This window comes from Seriola lalandi, unplaced genomic scaffold, assembly GCF_002814215.2.
Source record: "Seriola lalandi dorsalis isolate HSWRI2012SDOR001 ecotype SW California unplaced genomic scaffold, Sedor1 jcf7180002054188, whole genome shotgun sequence".
NCBI lineage: Eukaryota > Metazoa > Chordata > Actinopteri > Carangiformes > Carangidae > Seriola > Seriola lalandi.
The window spans coordinates 266,494-282,459 of record NW_019524741.1 but is presented as its reverse complement, the minus strand read 5'-3'; the positions used below and the strand labels follow the sequence as shown (position 1 = coordinate 282,459).

The 15,966-nt window shown below is 42.5% G+C and overlaps 1 protein-coding gene across 1 annotated transcript in view; it reads left to right on the top strand.

The window, feature by feature from the left end:
* Positions 1–15,960, top strand: part of igf1ra (insulin-like growth factor 1a receptor) — a 76,517-nt gene extending 60,557 nt beyond the window's left edge. The window contains exons 11-21 of the mRNA XM_023403870.2: positions 3,329–3,615; positions 3,700–3,842; positions 4,265–4,430; positions 4,528–4,630; positions 4,867–4,937; positions 5,029–5,258; positions 6,020–6,124; positions 6,375–6,534; positions 6,792–6,921; positions 9,256–9,390; positions 12,863–15,960. Coding sequence (XP_023259638.1) covers positions 3,329–3,615; positions 3,700–3,842; positions 4,265–4,430; positions 4,528–4,630; positions 4,867–4,937; positions 5,029–5,258; positions 6,020–6,124; positions 6,375–6,534; positions 6,792–6,921; positions 9,256–9,390; positions 12,863–13,388 — 2,056 coding nt within the window. The 3' untranslated portion in view covers positions 13,389–15,960. The remainder of the gene's footprint in view (positions 1–3,328; positions 3,616–3,699; positions 3,843–4,264; positions 4,431–4,527; positions 4,631–4,866; positions 4,938–5,028; positions 5,259–6,019; positions 6,125–6,374; positions 6,535–6,791; positions 6,922–9,255; positions 9,391–12,862) is intronic.
* The last annotated feature ends 6 nt before the right edge of the window (positions 15,961–15,966 follow it).

Below are 15,966 nucleotides of genomic sequence, written 5' to 3'. Positions count from 1 at the left end.
TATCAGCCTCACAGTGATCTCCCTAAACTGTTTACAGCTCCTGCTCTGTGCCTCAAAGGCCATCAAAGAGCTGAACTTGTTTGCCAAAATGAGGAATGAGGTGGCTCCTCTGTGAAGCTTGACAGGACCCGAGCATGGGGCCGTCGGTGGACCGGACGGGGGCTGAGCCGGCCCGCTGGGCTCGGCCCTTTTGTTGGGCGGTGCAGATGAGGAGACATGCTGAGTAGGATCCAAAGCCTTCTTAGCGCTCTTGCGGCTTTCTGTTGCCGTGGCAACGATGGCACGGGGGATGTTAGGACCTAGCAGGCAGCAATTTAGGCAACACAAACAAACCCAGGAGAGAGATGTGATTAAGGAGTCTGAAGGGCCTAGTTTGGCTGCACACTCGTAGCTGTTTAGGCTTTTGTTCCCCGCAATAGGGACTGACATTTGTGTTGTGTTATCATTTAACTTGCTCGTGGCTCTGCATGTTTAACTGTTTCAAAGACTACAGCTCCTTTCCCCTCCCACACTCCTTTGTCCCTGTCACACACAATCTTTGTTTGTGAACTGCTGCCATAACGTATCACCATAAAAAAAAAAAAACGGATACCTTCGATACACTTGTTGCTTCTCGCCAAGAGACCCCAGCAGGTATCTTATAAATCCATATTTTTAAATGATGCCTGTATGCCTCCAAAGTTCATTCATTCAAACAACGTTACGGCGCCCCTGTTTCTTCTTTCACATTGCTCTCGTGGAATTGGATCAATATGTCTTTGGAGGGAGAATAATAAAACATAGCTTTCTGTTGTAATTGAACTCATATCTGCCCCTCTCCTCCCCCTCCCCCTCCTCCTCCTCCTTGCTCTCTGGCTGTGTTGATTTGTTATAGTATAGCTGTCTAGGAAACAGGCGGGTGGCAGGTCCCAGGCCTGCAGCGAATGGCTCAGCCTGTGTATGCACAGACTCTCCACTGTAACAGAGCCAGCATTATTACAAACCACTCCAGGGAAAGGCCTCGAAAATCGGGGAGGTTTTTTCAAAAGTTCAGGGTTTAGACCAGGGGTGAGGGGAAAGAGAGCGAGTGAAAACAGAAACAGAAAGAAGAGGAAATGTTTTCCATTCTGTCCCTCTCCACTCGGCACTCCACTCTCCTCCTCCCCTCGCACGCTCTCTTTGTCTGAGACTCGTTTCCTTTTTCTTTTTTCTTTTTCTTTTTTTTTTTTTTTTCTGGAACAAGACAGCTGCCAGGAAATGTACAGTGAATCCATCTGGAATTTAAATGAATGAGGGAAGAGCCCCATCAGTGTGAGAATACAAACAGAAAGTACGGAAGGCAGACTCATTTACTGGAGCAGAGGAGAGTGGCTGCTTAAAGGGGATGGCTGCCAGTATCTGTTAAGGAGACCTTGTGGTACGACCCAAAAACCTGTTATCAGCTGACTGGGAAATTTATTTGCTGTAATCCCCTGCTGTTGAAACTCATGATGAACACATACAGTTACCTCTTCTTCTGTCAGATCCAGAGATCTTTCAGTATATTCTGTTGTGGGCCTGCTGTGTGTCACTGCAGTTAAGGTCAGGCACTAATAATGTGCCCCACTGGCCACAGACTGGATGTGTAGACACGGCTTTCCTTTCTGGATTCCATTGCGTAAAGGTAGATCTTTTTTTAGCGGGTGAGGTCAGGACACCAACTGTAGTAACTCACTAGTTATAAGGTCATGCTTCAGTCAGCTGAGGAGCGTTCTCACAGTGTTAGGACTGCCCTGCTTAACCCTAACGCTCTTATGACATGTACAAAATTTAGATCCTCAACTTTTCTTTCATCTGGCCTCTCAGCGAGGTCTATCAGTGTCTCTCCCTCTGTCCCGTCGCTTCAATACAGGATAGTTCATGGTTTACGAGTCAGTGTGAATCCGACTCATGCATCTGTGTCTCTACTTTCCCGTCAGTTTTCATATGTTTTTGATATATTGTCAGAAGTAACTGTTTTTGAGTGCTGGACTTTGGATTGTACCGCACCAGTTGTGACTGCCAGAGAGGAATGTTAACATGTCGGTGCTACTCTTCTTTCCCACGGATCCGTCTGTGTCTGTACACTCCTCCTGTTGGTGTGTGTCTGCTCAGACACAAAAGATGCTTGACTTCAGCTTTGCTTAGTTAGGTCTTTTAGTTTAGCATTTTATTACTCCTGCTAGTGCTGAAAGGAGTAGTTGAGTGACAGAAAAGTAATCAGCGTCAGTGTAGGACTCTTTTTACAAGCAAAAATGACAAACATTATCCTTTTTGAGCTTCTCAGTTGTGAGGATTTGCAACTTTTATTTGTCCGGTGTGATAGTAAATTGAATATCTTTGGGTTTTTGGACCAAACTTAACCCAAACAATGAATCAAGCAATTCAGGACTAAATCGGCAGATTAATCAATAATGAAAATAATAATTCGTTTCAGCCCTAATTTCCTGTATACAGTATGAATCCTGCGCTTTATTTTTCTTTTTCCTGAGCTGAGCGATGTACGCTGTAATAAAAAACATCGTACTGTTCCTAACAATTCCTAAAGATTTATCACTCCACACACCGCTCATCACCTGTTGTCAATGCAGCTTTCATTTTCCAACTCAGAGCCACGACTCTTGTCTTTGTCCGTCCGTCTCACCTGACTTACCCAACAGCTTTCACGGGTAACTGTTAAAGGTGTATCTGGGCAAGGTGCCTCTGCTGCTGCTACAGTCACAGCTGTTACCTCAGTAATGATGACGTCCAGCTTCAGGCGGCTCCGCAGCTTATCATCCGCATTATGACAACATGTGTCCATTCGCCACAGTGTGGTCATTATGACTGAACATGTTGATGTCAGGAAGCTAAAAGCCATATTTCCCCTCACTCTCTTGCTCGCTCTCTTTGTCTCCATATTTCTCGTTTTTATACTCTTTCATTGTTGATTGGGATAAACTGGACAGCAGCAATGTTTCAGGTTTTTTTTTTTTCCTTGCTGTAGAAAAATCTCTCCGTGTCAGACTTTTTTTTTTCTTTCTCTGTCTGTCCACCTCGCTATGATCTGTCTGACCTCATCCTTCTACACAGCTCCACAGGGAGTAGTTTTCAGCATCTGGATGCATGGTGCACACACACACACACACACACACACACACACACACACACACACACACACACACACACACACTCACTTACTCCATCCGGTCCAGCAAGATGCCTAAGCTTTGTGGAAAATGCTTTTGGGATTTATAAAGCTAGAGTTATTTGTTACAATAGGATTTCCAATGTCTTGTATTGTCATAATAGCACTGACTGTATTTAAATCGACTTTCCCTCCGTATTGCAGACCTCCAGACCGTCGACGCAGAGATGTTTTTGGTGTGGCTAACAACACACTGTTTCATGAGGGTGCTGGTAGGGGGAACACCACCCTTGGCCCCGGGGATAACAGTACAGATGGCATTCCTCCTATTAAAGAGTACCCCTTCTCGGAAGACAAGAGCACAGCAGAAAATTTAGAGATCCCCAACCTGCGTCCCTTCACAGTCTACCGCATTGACATCCATGCCTGCAATGAGGAGGTGGGGCAGTGCAGCGCTGGAGCATTTGTCTTCTCCAGGACCAAACCTGCAGGTGAGAAACTGGCCTGGATACAATCTGTGATTGAGAAGTGGCACAGTGTGTTCTAACACCTTTTCTTGCATGTGTGTTTCCCAGTCAAAGCAGATGACATCCCCGGAAAGGTGATCTATGAGAGGAGTGAAAAGGTTGAGGGTTGTGTGGTGCTGCACTGGCCAGAGCCCATCATGTCCAATGGACTCATCCTGATGTATGAGATCAAGTTCCGTCTGGGAACTGAGGTGAGCCAGGCTGGGTATAATTAAAGATCCCCCCCAGACATATTTTAAGAAGTATAAGAATATAGTTACTTATTATGTATATATATATATATATAGTAAACATACTATTTGGAATAATCAATTTGTGTTTAAACTAGTTGTGATGTCACAAAACCCAATTCATATGAACACGTCTTAAACTCAGATTTAATGTGAGCACAGAGAAACATGTCATGTCGTGTGGTGTTAAACATACATCACAATGAACAACAAACATTCAAGTGAAGAAACAATAAGCAGAACACTTTAAAAGTCATAAATGTCAGTTCCCAAGACAGAAATATCTGTCACAAGTGACCAGTAACTTGTTAAACTCCCCTTTTACTCCCCTCACTTGACCTTGACCTTCAAACAGTAACCACAACATGTTTATTTTCTTTCAGCCTGAGAAACACGAGTGTGTGTCGCGCCAGCAGTACCGCGAGCACAAAGGAGCTCGGCTGACCAACCTGGGCTCCGGAAACTACTCTGCCCGTGTGCGCGCCACTTCTCTAGCAGGGAATGGCTCCTGGACGGAGAGCGTGTCCTTCTACGTGCCTCCGCCCAAACGTAAGGCAACGCTTCCTTTACTGATTTTAAAGCTAGATAAGACATGACACCTTCAGTCATTGCTAATCACTTTTAATTTCTCTGTTCTGTCTGACAGGAGACGATGGTGTTGCGTTTTATTTGGTCATCATAATTCCCATCATAGTGACAGTTTTCATCGCCAGCCTCACCACGATTCTCTTCTTTGTCAACAAAAAGAGGCAAGTGTCTTCGTGAACATGCTTTCCACATTGCCAGACAATGCTGCTCAATTATGCTGTTCTACCTCACTCTGCTCATGAAACTTAACAACCGGAGCAATGTTAATTATAGTTAATAGTTGTTGTTTTCATTAACATTCCCCTGTGGTAAAGAGTAGACTTCCTATGGAGTATTACATATCATTTTTACAATCGGAGCCGCCTGCTGGCTAACTGAGCTGTGTTTGTGTTAACAGGAATAGCGACAGATTGGGAAATGGAGTTCTTTATGCATCTGTCAACCCAGAGTACTTCAGTGCTGCTGAGAGTAAGAATATCGAATATCTTCTCAAATTTTCACTCTTATATTTCGGTATGGGTATGTGGTGTTGACCCGCTGTCTGCTGTTGTCGTGCCAGTGTACGTCCCGGATGAGTGGGAGGTGGCCAGGGAGAAGATCACTATGCACAGAGAGCTGGGCCAGGGCTCCTTCGGCATGGTGTACGAAGGCATCGCCAAGGGGGTGGTCAAGGACGAACCTGAGACGCGAGTGGCTATCAAGACGGTCAATGAGTCCGCCAGCATGAGGGAGCGCATTGAGTTTTTGAACGAGGCCTCTGTCATGAAGGAGTTCAACTGTCACCATGTGGTACGAGGGACACGTCCTAAAATGGTCACCATCAGGCACCTGAGAGAGAAAAAGCCTGATTTAAATGCACAATATGGCTAAAAATAAACCAGCACCTTGATATATTGAACCCAGTTCCAAGACAGTGCTTTTGATTATTATGATTTCCTAATTAATCTGCGCAGAAGTAGAAAGAGGTCAGCATGTCACGAGCGCTGTGAGTACGCTGCGGTTGTCTTTACAGCCCGAGGCAGGGTGCAGCCTCCTGGAGATTGTGTACATTTCTCTCATCAGCATGACCACAGCCTCATTAACTACGTTAAACGCATGTGTTCAAGATTTTCCCTTTGGAAAGCTGCTGTTACAACCTTTTTATCAAGTCTGGCTGCCAAAAAACCAAACACTCAATTATTAAATTCAATTTGAATAATTTTAAAAGGGAATGGATTTTTTTTTTTTTTTTTTTTTTTCACAATCTTCAAAGCAAGTTAAAGAGAAACTTTGATTTTTCTAATACAGATCTGAGATACGAAATATAAGCAGCTGGAACGATTTTTTGCTTCTGCGGGAATGTAGAGTAGACTACCTACTCTACCTTATATGCCACTCATTTTATACAGTAGGATATATACTACGTGTATATACTATATACTAATCTTTGTAGTAATCTGCTGTAAGGAAACTTGCTCTAAAAACCTGTTTTGAATTAGGTTGTAGTATGGATTTGGGATGCAACTTTTGACTTGTCCCACCTGACCTGTGCTGTATTGTCATTGGTGCAGGTGCGGCTGCTGGGCGTCGTCTCGCAGGGACAGCCAACCTTGGTGATTATGGAGCTGATGACACGTGGTGATCTCAAGAGCCACCTGCGCTCTCTGCGCAAAGAAGTAAGAAGATTTTCCCACACTCTCACACACACACACACTCTCACACACACACACACACACACACACACACACACACACACACCTGTCCCTCTTTGTTATGTCTTTCTTCTACATTTCCACACACAGCATCTATCCCTCAGTTTGTAGTGCTGATCTGCTGTGAGGAGAGAAACCTGACATGAAGACAGAATGAACAGTGCTCTATTGTGCTCTTTACCCTCTCACCTCATCTCCTCTCGCTCTGCCGCAGAATGCCACCAGCCAGGTCCTACCCCCGCTCAAAAAGATGATCCAGATGGCAGGGGAAATTGCTGACGGCATGGCGTACCTAAATGCCAACAAATTTGTCCACAGAGATCTGGCTGCCAGGAACTGCATGGTAGCAGAGGACTTCACTGTGAAGATTGGAGGTAAGTCAATTTAATACGATGCCTTCAGCCTCCCTTGGTTGCTCAATGCTGAACCCACTCTGCTGGCCTCAAAAATAAGTGTAAGGATTTCAGTGAGTGCCTGAAGCAGTGGAGTCTTAATGTAGATGGACAGAGGGAAGGAGGGAGGGAGGGAGGAGGTGAGGGGAATGGATGAGCTCTCTGGAGCTTCCTCTCCCACACAGAATGAGTGATATTCAGTGGCTTCCCCAACCTCTGTTTTCATTTTTTTTCTTCAGATTTTGGCATGACCAGAGATATTTATGAGACGGATTACTACCGAAAGGGAGGGAAGGGCTTGCTGCCTGTCCGCTGGATGTCTCCAGAGTCGCTGAAAGATGGCGTGTTCACTACAATGTCTGATGTCTGGTATGAGAACACATCACTCTCTTATACACACACACGCACGTACACACGCACGCAAACACACACACACAAAAAAAGCCTGTATTATACATGTATAAACCCTGCCTTAATCCTGGGGGCTTGCAAAATATTCCAGAAATGTCTGCATATTGTGTGTCTCTGAGCATGTGGAGATTTTAAAACAGTTCATGCTGTGGAGTCAAAACTTTAAAAGCAGACAGATCACTTCACAGCCATTTTTTACTTAATAGTTTGAACATGCATTTCCTGTCATGACAAAACCATCAAAATCCTTTGGTTTCCAGCTGGTTCTCTGGACATTCCTCTCTCCATGACAGAAAGTATAGAACAAGATCCTTCTGTTTTTTTTTGTTGTTTTTTTTCCTGACACCTTTTGTATTCCAGCCTTTGGTGAAATCTCAGGAATGATATTGTTCTAGAGACATACAACTGTTTACCAGCTCCCTTGCAAGTTTTTTGTTTCCCAATTCCGTGTCCCACGGGCCAGTCCCTAAGAGTGGGCTTAAACTGCTCCAGATGTTCTCAAATGAGAGGTTGCAGTGCCAGCACAAACCCACCTCCACATTCGCTTACTATTATCTTTCTCTTTGATGTCGTACAGATGAAGTTTAGTGTAAGATGAACCCAATTCCGGGCTCCCTAGGACTCCATGAGTAGGTGACTTTTATTTTGTTGATCAAGAAAAGCTGTCCGACTGTGGCTTCATCTGTCAGCGCAAGACAGTTTCAGCGAGTTATATGCAGTGTTGTAACAAGGCTGTTTTAAAGACTATCGACTGCGCTCTCAGAACTCGTGCCAGTGGTGAAAATATGATTAGCAAGAGCGAGCAAATATTGTGGTCTTTGTTAGCCAAGTTAAGATTTTTTTTGTCTTGAATATTTTCATGGTTGTCTCAGTGCAAGGTAGCTTGAGGTCAGACTGAGGTAATGTTTACTGTAAATACTTTATACTTAAGCTTGTCCTGAATTGATGAAATCATTGTGATCCACTGAGCGGTACGCTGATACATACCTTACATTCTTTCTTACATTTGCCTTCTTAATCATTAGGCTGACAGGTTTTAGGTTTAACGTGATGTAGAGAAGTATCTGCTCAGTGGTGGTTTTCTTATATTGCCTGCCAACATTTCCAACTCAGTAAATGTTGACAGGTTACACTTGCTCTAGGGCTGAACAATATGCAAAAAAAAAATCATTGCAATTAATTAAACAGCTTACTTTTACACTTGATGATGGAGGAATTTAAAGGTGCAGCATTTAAATCAGCATTAGTCAGTTTTTTTGGTACTTTGGGACAGAAATCCACAGCAATCTGAACATTACACATTACATTTTAATATAATGATATTTTTAGTACACAATTTGAGAACACTATTTACATAAATTGTATCTTAAAGCTGCAGTGATAGTTTTTTAGGCCACTCAGGAACAGAAAAACAATCTGTAATCACAACAATGAAATAATATCACCTCACCTTCAGACCTGTAGAGAACTGCAGAGTCAGGTAGATAGTTCTCTCTGGGCATCACCTCTCACAATACACAGTAATTTAACACAATGTTGGTCTAAAAATGTTGTTTAGTGCAGCTAGATATTCTGCTTGTTTCTTTGCTGTTTCTTTGCCCATTAACTACAAATCAGGTACAGACTACAAATTCAGTCTGCACTCAAAGTTGCGTTACCACACAACTATGGTAACTTCAAAAATAGAATTTACAACAATAAAAGAAAGGATAAAACCTAACTCAAGCAAGTAAGTGGGTTTTTAGTGAAGCAAAAAGATCCAACTGGCTGCTTGAGAGATGGTTGAAAGATGGTTGGCAGTAATGGAAGGTATTGTGTAAATGATTTTTAATAAGAGGGAAAGTGAAGAAACCGCAGAACCTCCTGCACACTGTCAGTCACTTTATTAACAGTTTGGTCCTCAGACTGTCATCAGGTAAAATGTATTGATTTAATTATAAAGAATTTTATCTAATGTAGGGTCAGGGCCAAGTTATCAATAGTAAAGTCAATAAATGTGATCGACTGTCTGCGGGAGTCTACAGTCGAGAGTTTGATCCTACAGATGCAGTAAGTTTGTTCTAGGAGAGGAAAAGTCAGACACACTAGTTTGCTCCTTTTTAAAAGAAAACATTTATTTTGAAGGAATGAAAAAAAAAAAGCTAATCTACTTGGGTTTTTTTACCCACATCCCACTTTTAGAAAACTTTTTCTGATGTTGCACTCAATGTAAGCAGCACTGAATTAGCATCAGATAAGAGGCAAAAAATGTAAATATATTTCATAAAATTGTCATCTCATCTCCCGTCGCAGGTCATTTGGTGTCGTGCTGTGGGAGATCGCCACCTTAGCAGAACAGCCTTACCAGGGCATGTCCAACGAGCAAGTGCTGCGCTTCGTCATGGAGGGAGGACTCTTGGACAAACCTGACAACTGTCCTGACATGCTGTGAGTCTCTTTGTATCTTTGACCAATAACTGTGCAATACCACCCATTTCAGGCCTTCCAGGTTTAGGTTGCAACACCCCCCGAAGGATGTATTGTTTTATCCTCTACTGCCACCACCTTGCACGCCTTCGGCCCCATTAATATTTTGCCCTGCGTTTATTTTAAGTTGTGGTTCTAAGTGTGTGGGATATCATGTGGTGTGTGTGCTAAGGTAGAGCCAAGATGAGGCCTGACATTAACGTCACAGGTTAAATGCGGCCCGTTGACAACATAGCCTCAGTGGTCAGCTGGCAGTGAGAAGCCTCCTCACCCGTCGGCCTCGGCCCATAGAAGGGATGCCATGACCTGTGTGTGAAAGATGCCCTTCATTCCTCCTGCCGAGAACGGGCATGAGTAGGGAGATGGTGTCTGTCCATCAGCAAAGGGAGTCAGAGGGACAGAATGTATTCATTAATGTATTTATAATTCATTAATGAATCACTCTGGCTGTTAGAGAAGAGAAAGCGCAGCATGGCCTTCTTCTTGTCAGCATGCAGCGCTGCATATATGCATTTCTCCTCTCCTCTCTCTGACCTCAATAAGAAGGCATTCTGCTCCCTCCCCTCCCACTCTCCATGGCTGACCTCACCTTAGAAAGAGAGTGCAAGCAGAAAAAAAAAAGAAAAGAAAGAGGGCCGAGTGTTGTGCAGACACAAACCTCTGGTTTCTATGGCAGCCTGACTGTTTTGTCCTGATTACAGGAGTGTGTGGATTGTGTTACAGAGGTGGTGGGGTAGCCTCCGGGTATCTGAGCTACACACAGGGAAGTCAGGCTTCTGCCACTGGTAGCCTCTGCTGTAGTGACTTAATGGAGATTTCCAGAAGATTGCTGAAGTGTAGTGAAGCCAGAAGTCCATACAAAGACTGAATAGAAGGATACAAGAGGAGGAAGTGGGCAGAATAATAGACAGAGGGATGAGTCACATTTGGAGAGCTTTGAACATCTCCTCCTTGTACTGCGTTTCCCATGGTCAGGTAGCTGTGGGTCAGTGATTGGATTTCCCATGTTTCTGTCTACAGTTTCCCTCAGACAAAAGTGCATTCTCTCTCTCGCAGGGTTGGGCGAAAATGAAACACAGACTCTGTGTTTGTATTTAACGTGATGATTTATTGCGGAATGTTCAGTATCACTTACAATGCTATTATACATAAATGATTCACCACACCGGGGAAGCTGGACGTGTGAAGCTCTGTAGTTCTGTTGCAAAACATTCCTGTTTAGCTTTATTAACATCCACCGTAGATGATCGGAGACTGCTCTGAACTCACACTAGGCCTTACAGTGTGTCTGTTTTTGATTTTTATCAGAGTGTTTCAAGGACTTTTTGTCCATCTCTTTGGCTGGTGAAATTTTGGCTGTGTCTGTGCAAATTGTTTTCTAAAAAGCCTGACTGCCTCCAAACCTCATCTTAAAAGTACCATTTTGACACAGTCACTATTAGATATTCGCTTATAAAGCTCAGAGTTTATTGATGTGACAGAGAAGTATGTTGACACTTACAAGGGGGTTTGATTCCAATTCACATTATCTTTCACTATACAGACAGTCTAGGGGACACAATTACAGGAGGATACAGCTACAGACGTATAGAGTTACAAAGATATCAAGCTAAACAGATAAAAAACATAGTGAAGAGCTGAGGCAGCCATCTGTGGCGCCATCTTGGTCTTCAAGTTAAAGACCATTTAGTACATTAAAACAGAATTTAGATACTAATTGTACCAAAAAGCTTAACAGAGTTGGGGGTTGGAGTTTGACCTTGAGGAACCCGTCTTTATACCAGCAAAAGATCATAGCGAGTTGTTCTTAAACAGTACCTACATATACATCCCATGTACCGCTTTGAGCTTTTACATGTTGCTAACGTCACTGATGACAGGTCAAATATGAGTCAATTTAGCTTAATGGCAATAGCATGTGTCTGTGTGCCATGATTGGCAGGATGCTGACAAGAAGTCAGGATTTACTGCAGTGTTTGTTTTCTAAATTTGCATCAACAAGCCTCGTGCACAGCAACAGATGGCGGGGGAAGTGTTTTCAGCAGGCAGGACTATGCAGACAGGTTACTCTGGAGCGTCGGCCCGGTTCCAAGCATTACACGTCTTTTCATGGGAGGTCTTCGCTGCCTGGGTTTGGACATCTGAACGTCAAATTTAAGACACTTGCTGCGCTGCTGAAAAACAAGTCAGAGCCCCCCCACCCCCCACCCCCTGCTGCGACAGAGTACGAAGCGAGGCACGTGCTTAGGAAAGCTCTACCCATAATTCCTCTGTGCGGAGAGGAGCTGGCACCCAGCTGCAGAGGCTGTTGTAGACTCCAAAGAGACCACTGGGAGAGAAAGAAAACAAGGGAGAGGGAACAGCAAAAGTGGAGGAGAGATGACCGAGGTGTTTATGTCAGCAGGCCTTAGAGAGTATTCTTAGCTTGTTTGTGTATAATTGAAGTTGTGGTGTGTGGCGTAGCACCACACAAAACTGTAATAATTCTCCCTTTTATGATGTTGTTTTGACATTCCAAAAGCTGGGCTGCTGGCCTGGCACAGTAACCTTACATATGATTAACTGTGCTGCTGAGTACATGCTACATTACTGATCTTACTGTATGTGTAGTCATGTAGCAATAAATATATTATATCTGCATTTCAGATGTCTCAATCTAACTGTTAGAAAGAAGAAAAGTTTTTAAATGTATGTAACTAAAAGTATTGTTGTTAGTTTAGACTACATCTGCATGTCTTTGTACTTTTTCTACTATTTCAGTGAACTGCAGTTAATGAATCATTTCATTGGACAGTATTAAGAAAGATGGTTAAAAACTCGGCATGAAATTAAATAGCAAATCGCAAAAATGGGCTAAAAATTACATTCACACCCACTAACTTAGGTATATTAAACATAATGCGAGTGTTTGAGCCTGTTTACCTGGATGTAGCATTTTGTTTACTGTCGTGAAAGGCACAGAGTGAATGTACAAAAAGAAAACAGGGAAAAGGATGAAAGCATTTGTTTAAAAATTTGCTGTAGTATTGTAATGTACTGTCTACATAATTTGTTCTTAAAGATCAGTCTAGTAAACTTGAGTTGTAGAGATGGGCTTAAACATCAGTGTTTCCTGCCACCTGCTGGTGAGAAACATGTAGTCCTCCCACTCAAGGTTAGGGTCACATTTTTGACAATACTCCGGTTCCTAGCACAATTACACTGTAAGAGATGGGGACAAAATCCACAGTTCTCATTATGTTCAGCCAATGTTCAGCAGTCTACGTTAAATTAAGTTGGTATCTTCTAAAGGTGTGATCTTAAGTCATAGTATGAAATATATGTGACTATTATATTAGACTTGAATAAACCTATGCTTTCGTAACAAAAAACTTCAAAATGAAGACTCCACTGTACATTACTAACCCTGTTATCTACTGTACGTCACTTTTAGGTTTGAGCTGATGAGGATGTGCTGGCAATATAACCCCAAGATGCGTCCGTCCTTCCTGGAGATCATCAGCAGCATCAAAGATGAACTGGATCCTCCCTTCAGGGAAATGAGCTTCTTCTACAGTGAGGAGAACAAGCCGCCGGACACCGAGGAGTTGGACATGGAGGTAGAAAACATGGAGAACATTCCACTGGACCCTGCATCCGCCAGGCAGCCCTCAGCTGCTGCCGCCCCCTCTTCGGGGTGTACGGGAGGCACGCCGCCTCCTTCTACCCAGCAGTTATCCCCCATGCAAGGCCCGAGTACTCCATTACTGGGACCTATGTCTCCCTCATCCCCGGGCACGGTCGCCTCAGCCTTGGCGTCTCCAGGCCAACCCTTGGACAAGCACTCAGGACATGTTTCGGCCAACGGGCCTGTGGTGGTGCTGCGGCCCAACTTTGACGAGATACAACCCTATGCACACATGAATGGGGGCAGAAAGAACGAACGGGCGTTACCACTGCCCCAGTCGTCGGCCTGCTGATATCAGACCAGCCCCTCCTCCTCCTCTTACACAGGGTAACACAAACCTCTCCTCCATCTCTTAAGGAGGGATGGATGAGGTAAGGAATGACTTTCTTCTACTGTGTGCCAGTAGATGGTCTCTCCACTCCTTTAAGGTCAAACTTAAACTCTAAAAACTTAAACAGAAACCTGCTAAAGCATTTGGAGTTTGGTGGCTCAGACTCGACACTGGGGAACTCCTTCCTGTGCAGCCTGTATTTCAGTCATTGTTACCTAAGTCCTTCAAACAATACAGGCATGTATCCTGACTTACAGATTTAGACATAAAGAAAATCATTTTTTAGCATATCTGCCAGCAAATCCAACAGAGGAGCACTTTTTTCCCTGATGATTTCAGAGAGGATGTTGTGGATATCCGAGTGTGTATTTATACAAACACATGATTCTCTCTCTATAATATGGTATAACTCCATTTCTAAAATGACTTTCCATCAAAATGACTTTGTTTCCATGAGCAGATTGGCTCATGCCACGTGAGGATGCCTCAATTAGAAAGTTTGGACTAAGATAATTGTTTCATTTTCCTGTTGATATTTCTGTGGGTGTAGATCCTGTCAGGAGTGGGTCGAAATGGAAGAGGAGGGCCTATTGTGTATCTACCAAAATGTTGCCAAATCGAGCTTTTTCTGCAATTTCATACAGGTCTCCCTTCTTGTTTAAGGCTGTGATTCAGAGTTGAGATAGGTTTCTCTGGGAAACAATACCAAAATTGTTTGGTGGTGTTCAGACTTCATGCTTATCTTTAGCAGTAACTGCTCCAGCAGCAGCTGTGTGGGTGTGGGGGGGGGGTGATAACAGGACAGAATACAGTGTTACTGTTGAGATGTGCTGCATTCACACCTGCAGTCAAAGTTTTCTCAGAATATGCAGCGTCTGCAGCGGGGGTGGAATAAATGTAACAAGCTTGTGAGGAGAAACACTAAAATAAGTGAATTGCAAACAGAGTATAAAATCAAGGCTGAGTTTATTTCATTCACGATTTGAAATGTAAGCAAAGGCATCTTTAATAAAATTTTGTTGATGTTCTTTCACTCAATGGACAACAATATCAGTATGAAATCTTAAATAATTGATAATAATAAGTAACCACTAGCATTACCATGATGGCAACAAGATTTTTTTAGAGGGATAAATTACTTTTTGAAACATTTCAAAGTCTCATTGGTTCCAGCTCCTCAAACGTGAGGATCTGCTGCTTTTGTCCAGTGTCATAGTAAACTGGTCATGTTTGGGTTTGTGACAGTCGGTCAGTTGGTCATCATTGGAAGATTAACTGATAATGAAAATAATCATTCTTTGCGGCCCCCTATTTTTCATATAATTACATTAGAAAAACCTGCATGCTGTTGCTGATGATGGGCTTACCAACATTTTCTGTTGCACCACCCGAATCCCTTCAGATCTAAGAATAACTTTATCCCTTCATTTCTGTCATCTTTTGAACATCTGAGGGAAGTACACACATGTGACTTGAGTCAGCCAACTCTGAATCACAGCCTCGGTCTGTCTTTGTTTTAATAAAAAAAAAAAAGAAAAGGAAAAAAAAAATAGAAACAAAACATCAAAGCATCAGAAGTCCCACACTGCAAAACACTGAACTTCACAATCAAGGGATACGACTCTGCCTCCACTTTCATTTACTCAAACCTTATCTGACATTTTTTTAAAGTGTGCATTTCATGTGGGAGGTGATAACTGCTATTCAATTTAAATGGCACCAAAAACATCACAACAAACAAACTGAGTCTGAGACCTGAGACAGAAAATGAGAAGGTGTTGGATCGGTAAAGATTTTAGTAGCCTAGAGACAACTTTTAAGTCACAACAGGTCTCTTTTAGAATAGTCATTAGTTTCTCTACATTTCGAACACATATAAAGGTCTTACAGTTGTATTTTAGACTGCAGGATCGTTTTTATACACATCATTGATTTTGTCACTTTTTTAAACCTTTTTACGGTTCAAAATGTTTGCCTCTATGTCTGTACAGAACAAAGCTGCTATTTTATTCTTTTTCTCTTTTGGATGTTATATATAAAGGAATCCTTCAGGTTTGGTACTTTATGGTCTCCACTACAGTCCATTTCTTATATCTTCAAACTCTGTTTAAAAAAATAAAATGAAAATAAAACTACAAAAAATAAGATGATTTAGATATAAAAACTTTTTTTTTCTGTTACCCCAAAAGGTTTTTCTGTAACACTACATTTTGTTCATTGCCTTTTATTGTTATGAAATGTTTCTTCTGTATTTGTTTTGTGGATGTCTATATTATTATTATTATTATTATTATTAATATTAATATTATTATTATTATCATTATCATTATTATTAATATTATCATTAATTTTATTATTTGGAATGGACACCTTAGCTCGATGTGTGAGCGTGTACTTTCTGCACCCTTTTTGTACTTGTTGTCTCGCACTGCGCCTAGCATTGCCCTCTAGGTGCGACTCAATCTCAGGTCAAAGTAAAGGCTTTGCTTTCTCCACACATTCTCATGATCGTCCTCTACTTGTCTAACCTTGTAAACCC